The sequence below is a fragment of the Calidris pugnax genome, unplaced genomic scaffold, assembly GCF_001431845.1.
Source record: "Calidris pugnax isolate Ruff unplaced genomic scaffold, ASM143184v1 scaffold219, whole genome shotgun sequence".
Classification (NCBI taxonomy): domain Eukaryota; kingdom Metazoa; phylum Chordata; class Aves; order Charadriiformes; family Scolopacidae; genus Calidris; species Calidris pugnax.
In genome coordinates, this window is record NW_015094507.1 from 5407234 (window position 1) to 5428636 (window position 21403).

The window sequence follows — 21403 nt, forward strand, 5'->3', positions numbered from 1 at the left end:
GGTTTAATATAAAAGCTACATTATTTGTTGCGTGCGGAGATGAGAAAAGAGGAAAGAAAGAGGTTTATGAATTTTTGACGTGCCAAAGTATTTGAGAAACAGGAGCGAATCACATTCACAGTTTGATTCTTACCTTATAATGACCCACATTTTTCCACACAGTTCTACAAGTAGATGGAAACATACACTGGCAGAATAAAAATACAAGCATGCAGAAGGATAGGTCATCATATTTGACATGAAATAGAGGCACTTACACAAAATGTACTTAACAACTTTGAAATCTATTACTAGGCAGGGATAGCCTTTCACTGTGAATTTGTCCCTTGCCTATCGCACCAGGGCTTTTATCTCAGCAGCAATTCAAAGTGCTCTTTTGAAGGCAAATAATAATTAAAAATAAAGTTGTACAGCCTGGAAGAGACTAGCATAATGATTGCACTTTAAGTTCACCCCTGCTATTGAGAAATTCTTGATTCTAATGTTGTTACCCATTTTCAGTTTAGCAGACGTCTCTGAGATGCTAAATGTCTCCAAAGCTGTAATGATCTCTTGAAGACAAAATGTTCGCTGCAATTGTCTTGCTAAATTTCTTCTCTCTATCCAGCCTTTAAGGCAAAGCCCTGTGAAATACCACAGACAGTATTTACTATGACACATGCCTTCCCCCATCTTCTCTGTGGAACCATTTTTTAAGTGAGGCTCAGTCGAGGGATGATTACAGCTAAAGAAATCTTTGGTAGAGGGACAACTCCACCAGGCACTGCCCAGAAGGGCTGCAAGACCCTTGGGCCAGACATCTAAAGTTCTGTAGGCATTTAGTGGCCAGAGGCAGCAAGAGGCACAAATTTCCTTTAAATTCACATCTTTGGTACCTTTTTGTGCAGATTGCTGCCTATCTGTTTGAAAGAGCCTGGCACATCAGAAAATGTTTGCTGGGCATGAAAACAGTTATTGCACTGGAGCAGTAGCTCTGAAAAAACCCAGGATGAGTCACAGCTATTGCAGAGGTGAAAACTGGTCTGTTTGTGTGCGGAGCACAACGTGTCTGGGACACATCAGCGATCAGTTGCCAGCACATGCACAGCAGCTGCCCTTGCTGCAGACAGAACACGTCCACAGCCTGACCTTTGGCGAAGCCCTCATTCCTGTGCTGTGGTCCTGCATCGGGGAGACTGTGGAAAGTCAGTTGGTTTCCAGGCAGCCGTCAAGATAACTGTAAAAAATGGCTGGTTGAAACCCAGCCTGGTGGCATCTCTCCTTGTCTGATGGCCTAGGCACGGGGGGATAAACAGAACTAAGAGGTGGAAGTAGAGGTCCAGGTGCTTTGATAGCTATTGGTCAGAGAGAAGTCATTGCTGTCAGTGTAATAGGAAAAGAAATGTGAAGCTTGCATAAAGCTCTGTGACTGGAAGTGACCTGTATCAGCTGGCAGTCAGTGCCCAGCTCCTGATAAGCATTCTGAGACTCAGTCACTTCAGGGACCTGGAAAATATTTCCAAAAGGCTGCTTCCTCTATGTCTGCTATGGGTAAATATGGCAAACTGGAACAGAGGCAAAGTCCAGAGACCATTCTTTGGTTAAATTTCCCCTCCTAGAAATGCATGGTATGTTTTTCCAGCTTTAAAAATCCCTTGTTTTTCATGTGTAGCGACTACCACATTCCACCATAATGACAGCTACTTAATAACGATGGGCACGTGAATTCCCTGTGTACCCTGTGAATGTACTTAGGGATACTTCCTGATGAACACTTCTGTGCAGAGTTATTGAGCTGCCACCAGTATGAGAAAAATGCAACTGAAAACTTCTCTTTGTTATTGGATGTGAATGAAATTGTCATAAATGTATGAGTGTTTTTATCAATTCTGATAGACCTGGGGCTTGTTCTGACAGGGACACAGTCTTGAAGTTCGATGAATTATTACAGAGGCAGTGCTCTCAACTGGGGAAAGTGCTGCTTATTTATTTATTTATTTATTTAATGTCAGGCATCTGTCAATGAGAATATTTGGCTGTTTTTCCTATATGAGGTATTGTGATTGATTGCTTAGAACTGGGTGCAGACCCTAAGCCTTCTTTAATATTTTCTCTAATAAATTTTTCATATAAGGGCAATAGTTTTGTCAAAAAGTATTAGTAAAACAGGATGTGGAGGCGTTACATTTTCTTTATAGGATAAAAAATAATCTATGGGAAGGTTTTATAAATTCACCAGTAGTCCCTGGTTTTGAGTGTGGAAGTTATATTAACTTTGGGGCTTTTTGTTGTAGTTTTTCCTTCTTTAAAACATTTTAAAAAAAACTGAAGCACATGTATACTCATATGAATACAGCTGGAAACTCTTCTGACCTGCTCTCAGCCAGCCAGACAGGAGCTGGCTCTGGTCTGAAAACCTCATAGTTGTACTAATGCAGTGCTGTGCTTGAACTTGTGTACTTTGGCTGCCCCAACCTGGGATTTTGGAGGTGTAGTAACAAATCTTTATGAGACAACCATGTACGATGTGCACTTCAGATCCCAAAGAGGCTCCTGATCCACTGTGGCTCCTCATTACAGCTTTCCCTTCTTTAGCTCCAGGACCGCAGCAGTGCAGAACTGGCTCGTAGAGAGAAACTCTCCAAGAAATACTGCAGCAGCCAGGACAGTGGTGGCCTCTTCCCCTCCCACAGCCCACATGCTAAAGGCAGTAGGTCAGCCTGGTCTGGGATCCTAAACTTTCTTCCCAGATAGAAAGAAATATTCTTTTAGCTGCGACTCTGCCATTAGAAGTGAATCTCATCCTTGTCCTTTAACACAGTGAGCCTGTGTGTCCTGCAGGGAATGAGACAGGGAGGTTTTAGCAGCTCTAACTCCTACTCTGCACTGAAGGGGCTCATTAAACACAAGGCATATGAGTCATCCGTTTTTTTTTGCCGTGACATTGCTGTTCTGTCTCTTGGAGCCAGCTTGTTTCAGGCCAGAGCATTGGCAGAGCAATGACAAACCTGTGCTCAAGTCTGTCTGCATCCTTGTCTGCTTTCACCAGGAGGTAGTTCACAGCCTGGGCAGATGACGGAGCAGTGTGAAAGGGAACACGGAGAGAGGGATTTTAAACTGAGTCACATTAGCAAGTTTCCAAACCCCAGGTACTCATGCAAGGTACTTGTACATATGTAGTTATTTTCTGATTAAATACAGCATAAGCATCGTTTGTGGATTTATATCTTTGTTCAGCAAGCTGAATAATAAATGTTGATGTCTGACAGTTATCAGAACTGCAAAACTTCAGAGTGTTATATTATTCCGTGACCTGATGATGGATTTTCTTGATGGTTAAGCCATAGATTTTCACATAGCCTGATTTTTCTCCCTCTCTCTTTTAAAGGTCAAGGCAGCTATTAAACATATGTGTGGGAGAGAAAAAGACTTTCTGAGTCAACAATAGAAGTAAATAATCTTAGCGCCTGATTATCATGACAATGAGTTTAGCCTCAAAAAGGAAGTAGGACAATACACACACAGGGCAAGTTTAATCATTTAAAATTAATTTCTTTTACCTATTCATCTCAGAACATCCAGATGAGCAGGAAATTGAAGGCCTGGAGATTGCAGAATAGATTAGTAAACAATGGAATTTCGCACTCTTCATAAGGAGTGATTGCAAGGTTAGGTCAGATAAAATGCCAGAACTGGAGCAGGCTATGCAAAACAATGCTAAGACACACTTTCACTACAAATCAATTAAAAATAAGCAACAGAAAACTGCCAGCAACAAATGTTTTACTTCTTTAACACAGAGGCAGTAAGGAAAAGTAACCATCCTCAACGAGAAAGGAGAACTACTGATAAACGTAGCAGCAAACAGCTTTTTGATGCAGTTAAGATTCTGAAACAGAAAATTGAAATTGTTTTGAGTACTAGAGGCTACTCATGCACTACTACCTGGCACTCATGCTTCAGTGCTGCAGTGTTCGGGTTTGGGTGACATTGATGCTTGAATATGACACCGATTTGGCTTACCTAGATACCTTAGGGTATAAATTCTTTGCTATGAGGAAGTAGGCTGTCCCCAGAATGCCACACAGACCCTGACTCTGAATTCTAATGTGTAAATAAGCCAATGACTTTTTTGGGTACCTGTTTTACTATTTTTGCCTGCGGTTTTTCATGGCCTAAGGCTCTTTCCTTCATTTCCTTCATTTGCACATTGCTCTGCTCAAAGGTTTTCTACTACTTTGAACAGCCGATCTCTGATTGCCAAATCTCTGGGACTTGCTGATCTTACAGTGGTGGGAATGGCACTCACATTGCTTCAGAAAGTTCTACAAGAGAATCAAGCAGCTTGAAAGCAGCTCAAGGAGTCCTGCTGTTGAGTAGCAGCAACAGAGATAACAGCGTGAAGCAGTCAAGTGGACTGGAAAGTGAAAATGAGAGTTACACTTGACAGCAGATGGTATATTTCCTAGTAAGAATCATTGGAGAACAGGGAACAAGGCTAATTTTGTGCTTTTCCATCTTTAGTCAGCTTTGGCTACACCCAGTGAATACTGACATTAACTCTTACTCACAGTTTGGAACGGGTTATGGACTTGCCAGAAAGGCAAACATCTGCATTGCTTTTGCCTTTTTCTTTGGACTTTGTCAGCAGCTCCTGACTCTAGCCTAGGCCTAGATGTAGGCCTATATCAGCTGCTGCATTTAGTATCCACTCATTTTGGAGAAGATGGGACAGGCATTGTTACTCAGTTATTGTGAAATTGGCTTCATAACTTTAAGTAGTGTCATTCACTAACTGTATCATTTGGTCGGGCTGTTACTTTATTGTATTGCATGGCTTTGATGATTCGTGTTGGCTATTTGAACCAGTCATCTGTCATGTTATTTATGTCTGAATACCACTGATGCTATGTTTTCCTTGTCATCTTCTTTTTAAACAGAAGATGCAGGCTCCCAAATTTTCCTGCAGCATCAAGTAGACATGGCTGCTCAGGTGGCTTCCGGGATGGCTTACCTCGAATCCCAAAACTATATTCACCGGGATCTGGCAGCCAGGAATGTTCTCGTTGGTGAACACGGGGTTTACAAAGTGGCAGACTTTGGACTTGCAAGAGTTTTCAAGGTGGGTTGCGAGAGGGTGTATTGGCTCTACTTTAACTCTGGGGAACAAGGTGGAAGAGGTCAGCTAAGGGATGAATTATAGCCTGTGTATCACTGGGTTCAGGCAAAAGGCATGCCCGGAGAGAGAAGGACCCCTAACGTGTTTATTTGCACACTCTGTCTGCATTATCCCATGCAAGGTTAAAAGCCAACCTGTGCCTTTGTGTCGGTCTGAAGATGGCATCCTTGTGTCTGCTTCCCACTCAGCCATTAAGGAAGGAGCCTGGCAAGCAATACCCTTTGCTGCACAACCTTTATCCACAACACCGGTGTCTGCCATATGGAGAGAGGTCACAGGAGTGATGGCAAAATTTTATTCCTGAGCCTGTAAGAGAAGGCATGTAAAAATGTATTGACAGTTATTTTCTCCTTGTTCGCTTCCCCACTGCCTCCGTGATGCTTGTGAGTGCAGGTAGCAATCATAAAAGGACCTCATTCCTCTCCATGACTAATAGCAGAGTTCATAAAGTGAGCTCTCAGGGCTTTAAATCTGGTACAGTTTCAAGTTCTTTGCCATTGTACTGCTTTTTTTTCCTTTAGCCCTTGAGGACATGGAATGTCAAGTCACGCTGACCAAGATCACCCTCGGAAGGAGCTGTGGTTTAGAAATGAGATCTTCCATCTCTGAAAATTATTGGATCAGAGTTGGAAAGATTTGATTTGCCATATTTTATGGATTTCAATATATAATCCACAATTTCTGAGGTTTTATTATTGTTTTTATTGATTTATGTTCTTGCACTGAGAAGGAAAAACAGAGAAAAAAGCCCTCTGCTTCTCGTTTGTTTTTCTCCATTCAAGCAGCAGAAATTGAAGTTCATAACAGAGTTGGATTTATTACACAGCGAAGTATAGAATAATGGCTTGACGATGACATCAAAGGACTTTGAAAGTGCTTTTTTGCTTAATTTTGATTCTTCTAGTTAGGCATAAGTTTAGATCGCACATTTTTTAACATGAAAACAAATATTTTTAAATGAACAATGCTTACAATGGATATTTCTCCTCCGTCCTCACTAGAAAGGGTAATAATTTACAGCTGTTGACATTTCTTGTTAAAACTGAACTTTACTAAAATACTCTGTCGTAGAACCATCTTGGCAGACATTCTTAGGAATATTCTGTCTCCTACGCCAAAGCACCAACATGGTCACATGCAAATATCCCAGAGGCATAGGCGTGAGAAATGAAATCTGTATTTCTCTATGCGTTAATTAGCATAATGAAATAATTTTTGATTTCTAGAATAAGTATTATGGTCAAGATGCCAACTGTATCAGTATGTAGATAAAAAACACTATCCACCAGTCTTTTCAAAACTATAGGGCATTGCAGCTGGAAAATGTATCTTCTGTATTAAAAATAAACAAAAAAAATCTGGTACACATTTGCCTGGATTTGCATGTAGAAAACCTGACCGGGGCTTGGGTGTGACTGATGTACACTAAATTGCATTTAAGAATTAGAGAATAAGTGTTCACAAAATTTAGATGTCTGTGGTATAAAACTTTAAGGACATGGTTCTACAAATTTGCAAGTAAATCTGCTTTTTCTATGTGTCTTTCATCTTCACTTTACTTGAATTAATTGGACCCTCTGTAAGCTAATATGTTAATTTGAACCACTTGGAGTTTCTTCTTTGGTCCCCGAAACTGTCTTAAGTGATTGTTATCAAAGTGAATGGCCCTTCAACACCACAATAAATCACAGAAGAAAGGTTCCGAAATTCATTAGCTCTTACTCTTGCCTTCCCTGTTTACTGAGGACCAGAAGTGGAGCCATTTGGTCTCCAGCATCAGCAGGATGTTTACACAGCCACTCCTGACAGACTTTTGAAATCTTACATGCCAGGTCCAGAATTCACAGTAGCACGTCATAATTAATCATGAGCCACTCCAACACTGCGTGCTCACTTGAAATGATAAATGCTTTAGAAAAGCCTCCGATGAGCGGTAACATTTCTCAACTCTGAAGCCCAGTTCAAGAATAGACTTCAGAAAGATCGTGCTTTAATACGCTGAAAGGCCAGTGCTTGGCTAAAAGAGGATAAGATTAAGCACATGCTTAGCTTAATCAGGTGCTTAAGTGCTTTGCCAAAGCAGATCTGAAATCAGACTTGCTTAATTTTTCACCCATGACAGGTAGAAAATGAAAATATATATGAAGTTAGGAATGAATCAAAACTCCCAGTGAAGTGGACAGCCCCGGAGGCAATCCGCTACAACAAATTCAGCATTAAGTCAGATGTCTGGTCATTTGGAATACTTCTGTATGAAATAATCACCTATGGGAAGATGCCTTATGCAGGTAAGTGCTTTTACCTAAAGAATGATGCTTGGAGAATGACACACGCGAAAAGTTGAATGCCTGTACTGTGGACAGGGTTAAAACTGTAAATACAGAAAGAAGGCTGTTCAGATGAGGTCCATTTAGTGGGTCAGACCTTCTGGCTGCCCTAGGCTCCCTGGAAGCTTTCCAAAGGCTGTGATTAGCAGCCATTCAAGCTTCCTCTCTCTGGAGTCAACCTGCATTGCACAGGCACCTATGCCAACTGGCTATTTCCCTCCAGCATCAGATCAATGATGCCAATTCTTGGAATGTGGAAAAAGGGAAGGTCTTTCTATCCCCGGTCCTGCCCTTGTTGTTTTGTTTTGGGGTGGGTTTTTTTGTTTTTGTTTTGTTTTGTTTTGTTGTTTGTTTTTTTGGTTTTTAATTTATTTTTTGAGGATATCTCATGAAAGAACAGATTATTATGTGTAAAGTGCTGCATAGGCACTTTAGGAAGAAGGTGTCTGAAAAATGAATAAGGGTGTTTTTACGCCCTTCTCTCATATTTGACTATGGCAACAGAAAGTCTTCATAAAGAGAAGGGTCACAAGAGTTAGGAATAAAATATCACCAACCTCAAAAGTAGATTTAATGGTATGAGAGCAGCTATTATTCCTAGTACTGTGAGAAATGCTGGAGGAACTGTGGCTCCAATAACACAAGATATCAGTGAGATGATTGACTGTGACTCATTTTGTGCTGGTGAGGAGAGCACAAGGGAAGGACTAAAGCAAAAAAAGTTGTGCTGCATCTGTACAGGCCTGAGGGGTAGTGCGTTCACCATAAAGTACATTTCACAGGGTCCCAAACTGGTATTTCCTGTAAAAGGAAAAATTGATTTTGCTTTTTATTCCCACCCTTACCTCCTGTGAGAACATTCTGAAAAAACACCCAAACCCCCAAAGCCACCAAAGCCAAACATCCTCAACTCTTTCTTATATAAACTATAGGCGTGTGCACATGCACGTACCAACATAAATAAACTATTCAAGTGTAAATGTTATGTAATACCATGATTCTGGGTATTGTCTGAAAATATGTTCAGCATTATCCCTTTGCAAAAGCATGGTTTACCTGTATCTTTACAATAGAAACTGTCCTTTTTCCATGCCTATTTGCTTACTTGGCATTTCTTTCAGGAGTTTGTCCTCAGTAATCAGTTAGGAGAAGAGATGATGTTGGTCCATGGTGGCAGTGGTCAATGTACAGAGAAACCATAGAATCACTCAATGGTAGGGGTTGGAAGGGACCTCTAGAGATCATCTAGTCCAACTCCCCTGCCAAAGCAGGTTCACCCAGAGCACGCTGGACAGGAATGCTTCCAGGCAGGTTTCGTATATCTCCAGAGAAGAAGACTCCACCACCTCTCTGGGCAGCCTGTTCCAGTGCTCTGTAATCTTCAAAGTGAAAACAATTTTCCTCATATTGGGATGGAGTTTCCTGTGTTTCAGTTTGTGTCTGTTGCCCCTTGTCCTGTCTCTGGGCACCACCGAAAGGAGTCTGGCTCCATATTCTTGCCAACCACCACTGCATTCAGAAGTCTAAGGAAAAGAAGTAAAAATTATGCAATTCAAGAGTTAATTTAAAGAGTAGGATAAAATGGAATGGGAACAGGACAATAGTCTTAATATATAAAGGTATAGCAAAAGTAAGGGAATGATTTCTTCTCATGGTGACAGAGCAGGTGGGATGCCATCACATAGCTGTGCCAGAGGAAACTTAGGGCTGAGGTTAGGGAAAACTTTCTAAATGTGAGAAAAATTCAGCAGCAGGACAGATTTTCTTGGGAGGTGGATGTTAACTGCTGGTTTGGGACCCTCCAGAGATTCCTGTGGTCTGTTGCTGTCAAAGGGGACATGCTGAGGCCACCTCTGCCCTCGTGTGCCTCGCAGAAGGGCATCCTGTTGCCTCACCTGGGTAGGAGATAGGGGCATGTGGCATCACTAAGCAGACACTGAATAGTCTAACAAATGAATGAACTTTCTGCCTGCAGGTGTGTCCGGGCACCAGGTGATCCAGATGCTGGACAATGGGTACAGGCTTCCTCAGCCAGCATCCTGCCCAGCGCCTTTCTACCGGCTGATGCTGCAGTGCTGGAACGCGGTGGCGGATGAGCGGCCCACCTTTGAGGCCCTCTGCGATCAGCTGGAGACCTACTTTGACAATGACTCCGAGTCCTAGGACCGTTCCCTGAACATGTTGAAATGAACCCCTACAGCGTGGGGGGCTAAGGGACCCCCATGGTGGGGGCTGATGGACAGATGCCAGCCAACATGGCTGAAGGGGAAGAGGGCTGTGAAATCAGCCTATCCTTCCTCGTGGAGGTTATTAGGGGGTGCTGAGGGATTCTGGTATGTTCTCATCCTCGCACTGAGACTCAAAGACACTGAAAATTTTTGCTGCTGGCAAGTGTTTTGCAAGACTAAGCATCAGGAAGCTGGAGGGGTGGGGGGCTTTTAAAAAAATAGAATGTCTTCCATCTATTTTTTAAATAGCAGATAGTTTGTCTACTGTTCCTCTTTTACAAGAATGAACACAATTATTATTATGAATTCTTGAAGCTGTTTGCTCTTAGTGCTGTTAAATAGTGCTATGGAACTGATGAGTTATTGCCATTGAAGTGTAAAGATTTATTTTATAGTTCTTCATTTTAGGAATATTGGAGGAAAAGATATTTTAATATGAACTCAAGACTTCCTTAGCTTTTAGAGCGACAGCCCCTCCAATCCCACTGCCCAATTCACAGAGCCTCTCCCACAGGACAATGCCCAGGGCAGGTCTAACTATTTTGCAGAGGAACTAGCAATCCATGCTTTCATCTTCTCTAGATGTAACTCTGATACAGGAAATTTAAATAAGAGATGATGATGGTTTTTTTTTGTTCCATGGGGAAATAGATCCAAGGTGCTTCTGCTAGCAGTCTTCACAGCTACAAATTCTAGGGTTTTTTTTCATTTTTTCTAATTAACTGCAATAAAACTGCTAAAACCTGATATCACTGTGACAATTTTATGTTCTCAATTGTGAGGCTTAGAGAACCAAGTTTCAATTATTTACTTATGATTCATCAGTTAATTATTTAACAACATAATTCAGGAATTAAGAGCTGTATTGTGTTAACATAGCATGAGCTCAGTATAAGTGTGCTACCATTTTCCTCTAATATCAAAAAAGGGTATAAATAAATGAAAAGATTCATTACTTTAAAGACTGGGTGGCTTTTATTGCATCTTTCTGATTTTCTTCTCTTTATACTTCAAGTCCATTCATCTCAGTGCCTTGCTTCTAATTTTTAATTTCCTTTTCCCCTCTACTTTTGGAAGGCAGCACACTTTTTTTTTTCTTTTTTTTTTCCTCACACATCTCTTATGTATTCACTATTCAAAACTCCTTTCGTTATTTATTGTTTTTCTCCTCTTTCTGTCTCACTACCCTTAGAGTCTTTCTAGCGTTCCGTCTCTATTCACCTTAATTTTCTGCATAGTGTTTCTCCCTATTAACTCCCTTTATTCTAATTACTTTTGTAAAACATAATACAGCGATAATTAATTAGCTGTCATAGCACCCATGTGATTTTGGAAAGTAATCATCCACTCTGAAAGAAGAAGAGGTTAAGTGGCTTTGCCAAACCCATCCTGATAAGAATTGGCATGGAAGGAAGTGGGAGACTCCCAGGAAGAGTCTCGTGCTGTAATACCATCCCTGTTTGTTTTGAGACCCATGCTAGTTACTGGCTCATGGCTCCAACAAGATATTATTTATAATTATCAAAATTCCATCAATCCATGTGTCTCTCATCTAGGAACTGTGTTTTACACCGTTACAGCATGAGGCTTGCATATCCCACAGAGCAGGTTTATCTGTGTCAAACTTGCAACTTTGATGTTCAAGCACTATTTCCAAGATGATTTTTCAGACTGAAAACATTAAGAATGTTGCAAATAAAAGTTGAGATTGCCCAACTCAAAAGAAGTGTTGATAAAAGAAACACAATCTTAGAAAACACAGATGTGTGCGGTTCACAGGGCTCTCTCTATATTTTTATTTTTTTTTCCCCCAAAGATGAGTTGCCAGGAAAAAAAAAATTGACAGCAGGGAAACAGCAAAGTTTTCAGAATTCCAGATTATACAAGCTGGTCCAAGCTGTTCTGTGATGGCCTTTGCCCTTGGGTGGAAGTCTTGAAGGGCTCCACTGAAGAAACACCAGTAATTCTGAAGAAAGCATACCTGTACCTTCTGAATATCTGTACCTTCTGAAACCAACATACGAGGAATAAAAGGTCTGTTTGTCCAGCTAAGTTGGATGCCTTATCTCCTTAATTTCTCCTGTGGTCAAAGGAGAAGGAGAGACTCCTTGAGAAAGTGAAATTGGATTTCTTCTCTGAAGCATCCTTGCTGGGCTTCTTTCTGTTTGTTGCTGTAAAGGTGTCCAGGAGAGATGACACTCTAGGCTGAGAGGTTTGTGTAATAACCCACGTGTTGAAAACTGAAATTAGCTGTTTCAAGCTCCTTCTACTAAGTGTGGCCTCATGAACTACCTTTAGCTGAAAGGAGCAGAAGCTGCATTTGAGCTGCACCCTGCAGAGCGGGCACCCGCATGTGATGGCCACCAGGTGACATGGCTTGGCACGATGAGCTGTTGCTGGCAGGCAGGATTCCCCTGCTGCTGCATCCTGCCATTTTATCTGTGGTGCTTTCTCTTTGCGAGCTCGCAGAGCCGCAGCTGGTTGATGGAGGCCGGGTCTGCCAGCCGCCTCTTGTATGTGTTGGCCCGGGGTGGGAGACCAGCAGCAGCACTGGCTGAAAGCAGGAGGTAGGTCCACTTTGGTGCAGCTTATTATAGGCACTGCATCAAATAAATTTATTTTGTATTTATCTTGAGGCAGCCTGTGCTTATTTGGCCTCCTCAAGGTGATGTACTATCGGTGAGGAGGTGCAGTCAGTCTTTGTCTTCCAAGCCTGAACACCGTTTCCACCCCATTGGTGTGTGTCCTGTGACCAGTGCCCCCTCTTTTTCTTAGCAAGGAAAAGCAGGAAGGCAGGTATGCTGTGGGGCCAGGAAATTCATTTTTCTTTTGCACTGGGTTGCTCTGAGAAAGTCCGTTGCCTGGTAGAGCCCTTTTGCCACTATCAACCATCCAGCTGAGGCCAATCTTGGAAACCACAGGTGCTGCTATGAGATCCAGTGATTCCTCTTTCTGGTTTAAATCCATGTATTTGCACTTGCTCCATTATTTTGTTTGTCCCTAAACTGCTGTTATACCAGTGAAATGCTGCCACTCTAATATGAGCTCTAATTTTGTATCTCTTTTTCCCTGGGCTGGCAGGGGAGCAAAGAAGAGAAAAATCAGCACTGCAATGGAATCGGCAAAGCTCTGGAAATAAAGAGTAATGTGGAAAATGAATCATTTGCTTTCAGCACTTTCTGTCCCTATTTTTGCAGTCAAATGGATCCATTACCGAGAAAGACTGGAGGACCAAGGCAGCAAAGGGTGATAAACCTTCACAGAGTTCAATTTGCTTTACAGGCAATGCAACAAGCAAAACTGTATCTTTCCAAGTCCAATTCCATTTTATAATAATTTTATTTCTATGACAGTTAACAATTATAGTCAGAAGTCTTTGCTATGACTTGATTTAAATTAAATATCAAGGTTATCTTTTGCAGTTATAGTGCACAGCTAGATGGGTTTAACTTATCTCATTCTATTCTTAAGGCGTTTTATGTTCAAGGTTTTGCTAAAGCTATCTATTCCACTTGTTTTTACCTGATGGATCATGGAGGGAAAATAATGGATTCAGTTATGAGAAACAGTAATAGATTTTTTTGAACTGACATAAATTTCTATGTTTAGATAGAATAAAAGGATCAGGAAGAGATAAGCTGAATTTTCTACAATAGACCAGTCCTTGTGAAATTCTCTTCACATAAATTGAACCGAGACATCTTTTATGTAATATTTTATTTATGTAATTCAGTTATTCTTTGAGAGCTAAATAATTTTATGTGGTCTTACAAAAGATAACTTAAAAACGTCCAACCAGAAAGAAAGAACCTCTATTTTTCTTAAACTCTCCATTCTTCAGAAAGTGATGGAGCAATGCAATTATTTTGAACTGTAAATATTAGGGAGTCCCTAGTGTTTATTTTTGACTCCTGTTGGAGAACCTTTGCTCACCTTAGCTGCATTCAAGAACATATGCAGAGACACCAAACAGGTGATAGGGCAACAGGGAACATTCTATCACTTGTACTGCTTTCATTTTTCTGTCCACTGTATCTCATACATGCTCTCTGAATGACTTGACTGCGAGCAGAAATTTTCTTTGTATGGATTTGTAACTTAATAGCATGCAAGGAACGCAAACAGCAGAGTGCATAATTTTATTGTGGTTCAGAGTCAACAAAATATTGGTGCATAGAAACGAAGCAGTTGACTCACCCAAGTGATTGCTCATCATGCTCTCCTATATGCTTCTGTTTCACTCCTTTAAAAAGTGCTGTAGTATCCTGTCCACTCAGTGCTGCCATGGTCACTGTGACTCACTGGTCAGTTCTTTGTAGCATATGGATTTTGGAGCAGTTAAAAATGCTGCATGTACGAGTTGTGCCACAGTGATCAAAGACATACAGATGTGTGGTATATTTCTATCGAAAGCTGTGTGGCTTCCATTCTGTTCCATCAACATCTGGGCCAGATGTGTTCTCCAGCATGTGAGAGAACCCTGCCTCAGACCCCTGTTTGCCCAGAAGAACTTGGCATATACTCAAACAAAATACCAAACTGGCATCTATGAAGACGACTTCATTCTATCCACACTTACTATTAGCAGATGCATGTAATGTATTTTTTCAATCTCAGGCTTCTCAGGAATGCCTAATAGAAAAGAAAAAATCATCAGTATAAGAAATGACATGTATAAGCAAGCTGGGGAAATCACTGAAAAGTACTTTGGCATTTTAATCTCCACTCCACTACATTGTGTTAAAGAATTCAGTCCTTCCTCATTTTGGTATAGAGAAAGTTAAAATGTACATTTGAAGCATTCAGTATCTTAGAAATGAATTTTAGCCAATGCCTGGATCTAAATATCACTAGAATTGAAAAACATGATAGAAATTGTACCTTGGTTTCCACCACTATTTTCAGCAAAATAAATTCTGGTAAAATTAGGCAGATATGTGACAAGACAGATATACAACAACTTTTTTATTTCTTCTTCCTCCCCCCAGTTCTCTACCAACATTATTACAGGAGGCTTAGAACACCCATAGTGTAAAAGGACTTTTTAGTTACATTGAGAGATTAGAAAAGAACAGAAAAAACTCTTAAGTTAAAAAAAGTCAAGCCTTGAAGATTATTCCCAAATAATGGGAATAATTACCATTAAAAAAAAGGAGAAATGTAGGAAGAGTTTATCATCTTTTTACAATTTTTCATGTCTTTAGAAAACAAAATGGTAAAACATTTCATAGCAAACAGAAAGTTGCTGCTGAATTTGTGAAAAACGCTCTTTGTATAAGACTGTTGTGTTTTTCACACTATTAGAAAAGAAAAGCATATTGCACTGCATTCTTCTCTCTAATTACTTGAGTATACTGGCTTCTGTGTTTTAATATACTAGAGAATTCAAATATATATACAGCAATATCAAAAAGGTTTTATTTTTTTTTCCTCTGTAGCTGGATAGTTATATCTCACTGCTTCGAAGAGTATCTAAACATGATAAAGTTTGTGTTGGTGGTCATGCGTGTTTTTCAGCATTGTTTTTTCTCTCATTTTTTTTTCTGTTCTTGATATTTGAAGAAAAAAAACTCAGATATTTTTATACTATGATTAGTTTACTTACATTTGCAAACAGCAAAACCTGTTCATATTCCAAAGTGCTCCATTACTCTGCCAAATATTTAAAATGACCAAAAATAGATCACAATGCATTCAGTGTTGTGGTTGTTTGTTTTTTTTCCTATGAGGCAGCTACTTATAAAAAAGTCCCTGACCACTCTGTGCCATCAACAGCATCTCAGCTTCACATCTCTCTCAGAAGCCAAAAGAATGCAAACTGAACTTGCATGTTTTTCTAGAACTCCTTGGCTCTGGATTAATTTGCACCAAAATTAAAAGTTTCAAAAAAGTGTATTTCACTGTTCCTTGTACCTCATCTTCTAAATGTAGGCACCAGTTCTCCAAAGTTAGCAAGGTCATCTGAAGCCACACTCACTTCGATAAGAACTGTCTCTTCTCTTCCAGTTGTTCCACCATTAGCACTGCCCGTCTCCTTAGCAAGCTGGCTCTTATCCATACCATCATCCCTGACAGATACCAGGTCAGTTATGGAAAGACAGACATGCACTAACAAGACTAACAAGTCTTCTCTGATTTATTTAACTGTCGCTCTGCCACACACACATACACTGAATTAAGGTAATAAGATAGACTCCTATCACAGTTGACAGACTGCCTTAGGAGTTAATGAAAAATGACTCAATACAAATCTTTGGGACCCCTCAGCTATGAATGAATAATATTAATGTAGTCAGATTAATAAGGTACTGGAATTTGGAAGAAATGAGGTATGAGAGCTGCTACATCACAAAATTCACAACAGCCTCCTCTGAAAGAGAAAACACAGGCTTGTTTGTGTAGGAAGAGGTGGTGGGAAAAGAAAAACATTGACAGTAGGGCACAAGAGGTTGTGGTGGTTCACTAAATTCCTGACATAAGGGTCTTAATATTGATCTGGCATTTTCCTATGAGATGAGAAACAGAGAATGGACCAGACTTTTAGTGCAGGAAAAATCAGTGATACAGGACATTACTATAGTCTAAAGTGTTAGCAAAGTATAAATCTGCAGCTGTGGCTGGGTCAGAGGGCAGGCAGTTCTTTTTCTTTCTACCTGTGCTATGACTACATGAGGGCCTGGCTCCAGGGCAGCCTGCCTCAAAAGGCAAACACACATTGGAGACCAAAACTGAGAGGAAATTTCATTGCTGTCAGTTGCCTTTAAGAAAACCTCTGTCTGTACTTAGAGACCTGTAAAGCAAACAGTGGTGACAAACTTGAAGTGTTTGTTTGTACGCTGTGGATGTGTGTAGCAATAGCCCAACCAGATACAGGGTCTCCAGCTCGGGTAGCTGCTGTCTTCTGGCTATGGCTGTTTGAAAACAGCAGTTCCTAATTGGGATCCTTCTGACTTTTGATGTGGGTAAGACCTCTGATTTCTGAAACGTCACTGGTGTGCATTGGAGCTCAGGCACAACCAAGACTATGTTCTTGCCTTGGAAATTCTGCAGGGAAAGACTGTTTCAGCAAGCATTATACCCTGCTAAGCTCCTTTCCTGTGATTTGAGAGATTTCATAAGACTTCAGATTACAGTAGCAGAAGCCCCATTCCTAGTACTGTTGACTTTCCTTGTTAGCAGAAGTAGATGAAGGACTTGAGTAAGTTAACTCAATTTCTCAGGAGACTATTAATAAGAGATGAGGAATAAAATAGAGAATTCAAAGCAATAAATTAATTGGTTTTGGATCAGTTATCCATTTACATACTTAGATTTGTATGGATGTTTCATTTTACCCTTCTTACTTTGAAGTTTATTAAGCTTTTTTGGCCTCACAGGAAAACCAAGTCCTAACCAAAGCTGTTACTAATGTTTACAACATTCTAGATAAATTTGATTTAGCTTGGCAAGGGTAACTTTTGGTGTCAAACTGACTGAATTGGTCAAAAGTTGGAAGCATTCCTATGCCAAGCTCATTTCCCGTCATGCTTGTAGCTTTAGCCCCTTATAGCCCTGTAACACCACAGATTGCTATGTAGGGCCAGAGGTAGGATGAAACAGCTTCAGGGTGGCCCAATAACTACCCATTGCGGCCCCAATGTGGTATATGATCATATCACTGCATGTCTGACTCCTGACACTTACCCGCTCCACTTCAGGACCATGTAATGTAGCTATGATTTCCCTCTAATCAATTGTCACACTAATAAAGAGAATATATTTGCTAATCCCTGCCTCATATAGTGATAAAAGATTTCACAATACTTGTCATTTCTGGAGGTCTGATAAGTTGCATATCACATCCTCTTATAGGTCCCAAAACTCTGAGAAGTTTTTCATATTCACCCTCAAGATAAGAGACGTGATGCCAGCAATCAATTATCATGTGAAATGATTCTTAAAGGCAGAGATAAAACGTCCAGAGTATTAGAGAATAACCATAATTTATTTCTTTAATTCTTCATATAACTAAATTATTAGTTATAATGAGATATTATACAAGATTTATTTAAGATGGATTTTGGAACTTTATTGCGGGAAACATACTTACAGTTATAAGTTGTTTATTACATTGGCACTTCATTATCCTGATCTGTGGAATAACTGTATTCTCAACAGTGAATTCTTGATGTACTTTACAGCAATATAATTTAAATATAGTGCAAGTGTCAGATATTGATTTGAAGTTAACTTAGGACTGATATCTAAATCATAATGGTGCTGTTATCTTAAGACTAAAGAATCTGACCCTTTATTATCTTATATATTTTATGAGTAAAATTAAACTTCTGTCCTTGTAAAATTAAAATTTACAGTTCCACACTCTCAACATGAATACATGAAGGCAGTTAAGAAACCTTCCGGTACTTCAAATAGTTTTTTTCAAATTAGGAAATAGCAATTTTCTTTATGGTATTTCCATACTTGAGACAAAGGTGTGACTTTAATCTGCATGGATATGACAGAGCAAGCTTTACATTACAAGATAACTCAGGTGCCACTAATAAATAGTTGTAGGGAACAAGAATCTACTGCCATCCTCATGGAGAAAGCTGGAGAAATGTATCGAGGGGTTATTCTCTACAGTTTTGTGGTGTTTTGGCCTCACTGCTACCAACCCCTACACTAACTGGTAAAGATATATCAGGTAGGCTGGCATAAGTTTCAACAGCTGCAATGGAGATATATACTCTGTACTTTTGAGAAACTGATAAGTAGAAGGCTAAATCACCTAGTTACCCAAGTTCAGTATTTTGGTTTCAAAACAGAGAGATGAAAGTTTAATAAATAGCTTCCTGAGTGGCATTTTGGACTAGCTTTTAAAATGCCATTGTTTCTCACCCATCGTAAGTCAGAGTTCAGTACCTCACAAACGTTCAGCTGAAAGCTTTTACCCCGTTACTGCAGATGAACTATTCCTGGGTTCAGTTAAGAGATTAAGAATAGCCTGTACAAGCTTCAGACTCACTTTTGATTTGCAGTGTAAATTTGAGTTGCACTGAAATTTATTTACCAGCCTTAAGTGGATGAAGGTGAGATAAAAAGACATAAGATGAGGAAGAATGCCTATGGGGATAAAGTGTTCTGGTCTAAAGACCTGCACTGCGGTCATGAACGTATGACAGCTAAATAAGCTGGAGTCCTCCTCTGGATGTTTCCAAGACGATAAGGCCAAAAGGTTGGGTGTCCTTGTGACACTGTGTGAGTCCAGTAGAATTTAGACATCATTTGTTGACCTTGGCTAGAAAAAAATAATTCAAAGAAATCCACCAAGCTTGTTTTCGAAGACACAAATGCCTTTGGCTATTTGACAACAGTTCCTTGTGTGGCATAGGAGATAGTAGTACTGGTGTAAACTTTACAAAAAGCTTTTTCAAAGTTTACATGGTGAATGAGGACAGCAAGGCTTAGGTACACCAGTCTGTAGCAAGCGAAGTGATGTGCCCTGTGTGGCATTAGAAGCAGCCACCTCTGTCTCCCTGTTTTAAACAATCACGCTCTTAGGCACAAGGCAGAGTTGGGGGCAGACCCACATCTCTAGGCACCTAATGGCTTACACCAATCACTTGGTTTCTAACGTAAAAAATAAGAAGCTGCAAATTAATATAGTTCAAGATTTAATACCTACGTTTAGAAAATGTGACTGAGAAGCTCATTCCTTTGGAGTAGTTGTTCATAAAACCAAAACACCTGGCAGAAACAGGATGGTTACTGTGAACTGAGGCCTTTGCATGGAGGATAAGGCAACAGGCAGGGGCAAACACTAGCCCTGGCCAGGAGAGTGCCCTGGATTCCAGCTTTGCACCAGGCGGCGGGCTGGTGTGGTACAGGGCTGGGTGGCTGGGCTGAGGTGCCCTTGGTGCCAGCTGGCTCTCCCTCCCAGCCCAGGGAGGCATTTGCTTTCTAGGGAGGGCTGGTAGCTGGAGGAGGGCACAGCTGCCTCATAAGTGGCTGCTGCCAGGGGTTTTCCAGCCCGATTCCCACCCTTGCACTTTTCTATTACTCTTGTTTCAGCTTAAAGAAGGGACATTCCAGCAACCAGCAGTCCTGCAACCTTTTTCTGTCCTGCAAGGTTATATTTAATTTTTTCTGGGAGGGTGGTGTGTAGTTGTGGTGGCAGTGCTTTTCGTATGTATGTGGTTTTATTTTGTCTTGTTTTGTTTTGCTTTGATTTGCTTTGCTTTGTTTTGTTTTTAAATTTGCTTCAGCAAAGGTGTAAATGGTTTAAGCTACAAAACATCTTGGGAGGCAATGTAGGACCCTGAGTGGAGACCCCTGCATGATCAAACTCCTGTTTCACCCCATATTTTGCTAAAACATCTTTCAGTTATGATGCTAAGCATAATATTGACAATCAGGTGTTTGCTTAACCTGATTTTACTTGCTGTGATCCCTGTAGCTGTTATTGGAAAGCCCTGCTGGTCTTGAACTTGAATACAACCTTTAACATTTCTGAGAGAGGAATTTTCTTTCCCGTCTTTCCAAACAGGAGGGGAACGATGGAGGACAAACACTGGATGCAGAGGCAGATACTCGCTAGAATTTGCTTATTTTATTCTTCCTCCCTCTCCTTCATGGAAGCTTACTGAAGTCCAGGAAAAAAGTAGAGCAGAAACACGCTTGTATAAATTATTCAAGGGTGTTGCTGTGTCTATGAGGAAACCAGGAGGAGTTTGTCTATAAAACATTAACAAGACATTTTTGAATTGTGACGGGTGGGTTGGGAGAAGAAAGCTTAAGAATGAGCAGAAAAATGTTCTAAGGAAACAGAGACAATGTTTAAAACCACAAATGAGCCTGCTTTATCACCGAGTTGCACACGGGCTTCCAGAGATTATGAGTTTGGGAAAAAGGGAGATGGGAGTGGAGGAGGGAATATTAAAATCTTAGAGAGTCTTGTCAATAGGTTACAAAAGATCTGTTCAGTGCTGCTATGGGAAATCAGAAAGAGGGTCAGGGTCAGAGTCTGGCTGGGTTTCTTTTCTTTTCCACTCCTTTGGTTGAAACCGGGGAGTGATCCACTTCCCTACTTAAAATGTTTAAAACCCCTTTTGCTTCAGATTGACAATTTGGAATCTTAACTCAGTTGTGATCTTCCTGATTTCCCTGGAGACTCCAAGGTACAAAAGTCACAAAGAAGGTATAATTTTTTATTTAACTTCTGTAGATAGTAGCAATACAATGATGCCAAATCCCCTCACCTGATAGAGCATTTTTTCAATTGGGAAGCCCTACGGCAATGTAAGTTGCCCTCTATTTAATGACATCCCTGTATCTTAGAACTAAAATACTATTTCAGACAGACTGAAGACAGGTTTTTAGGTGAATAAAACATCTCCTAGGACTAGAGACAGTGAACAATGTCTTATGTTGAATGGAGCAACTATGTAGAATTTATGAATTCCTCACTGTATTTTTTCGCTTTGTACCTTTAGTTCAATGTTTCAAATCTTTGACTCCTATGATTCGGCCCTATGGCCTTTCTCTTTTTCCCCATAGGTGATTCAAGTTTTCTTTTCCTAATGGACAGTTTTCTGCAAAAGCAAGGTCTGCTACCTATATAGAAACTAGGGATAAAAGTGATGATCACAAAAGGCTAGCCTACAGAAGTAGATTTCCTTCTTCTCTTTTTCTTTCTATATATAATTTGT

General features: G+C 40.3%; 1 protein-coding gene across 1 annotated transcript in view; it reads left to right on the plus strand.

The window, feature by feature from the left end:
* Positions 1-10675, plus strand: part of FRK (fyn-related Src family tyrosine kinase) — a 51004-nt gene extending 40329 nt beyond the window's left edge. Inside the window, exons 6-8 of the mRNA XM_014964789.1 lie at positions 4920-5101; positions 7281-7446; positions 9461-10675. Of these exons, the coding sequence (XP_014820275.1) occupies positions 4920-5101; positions 7281-7446; positions 9461-9648 (536 nt within the window). The 3' untranslated portion in view covers positions 9649-10675. The remainder of the gene's footprint in view (positions 1-4919; positions 5102-7280; positions 7447-9460) is intronic.
* Positions 10676-21403: the final 10728 nt, after the last annotated feature.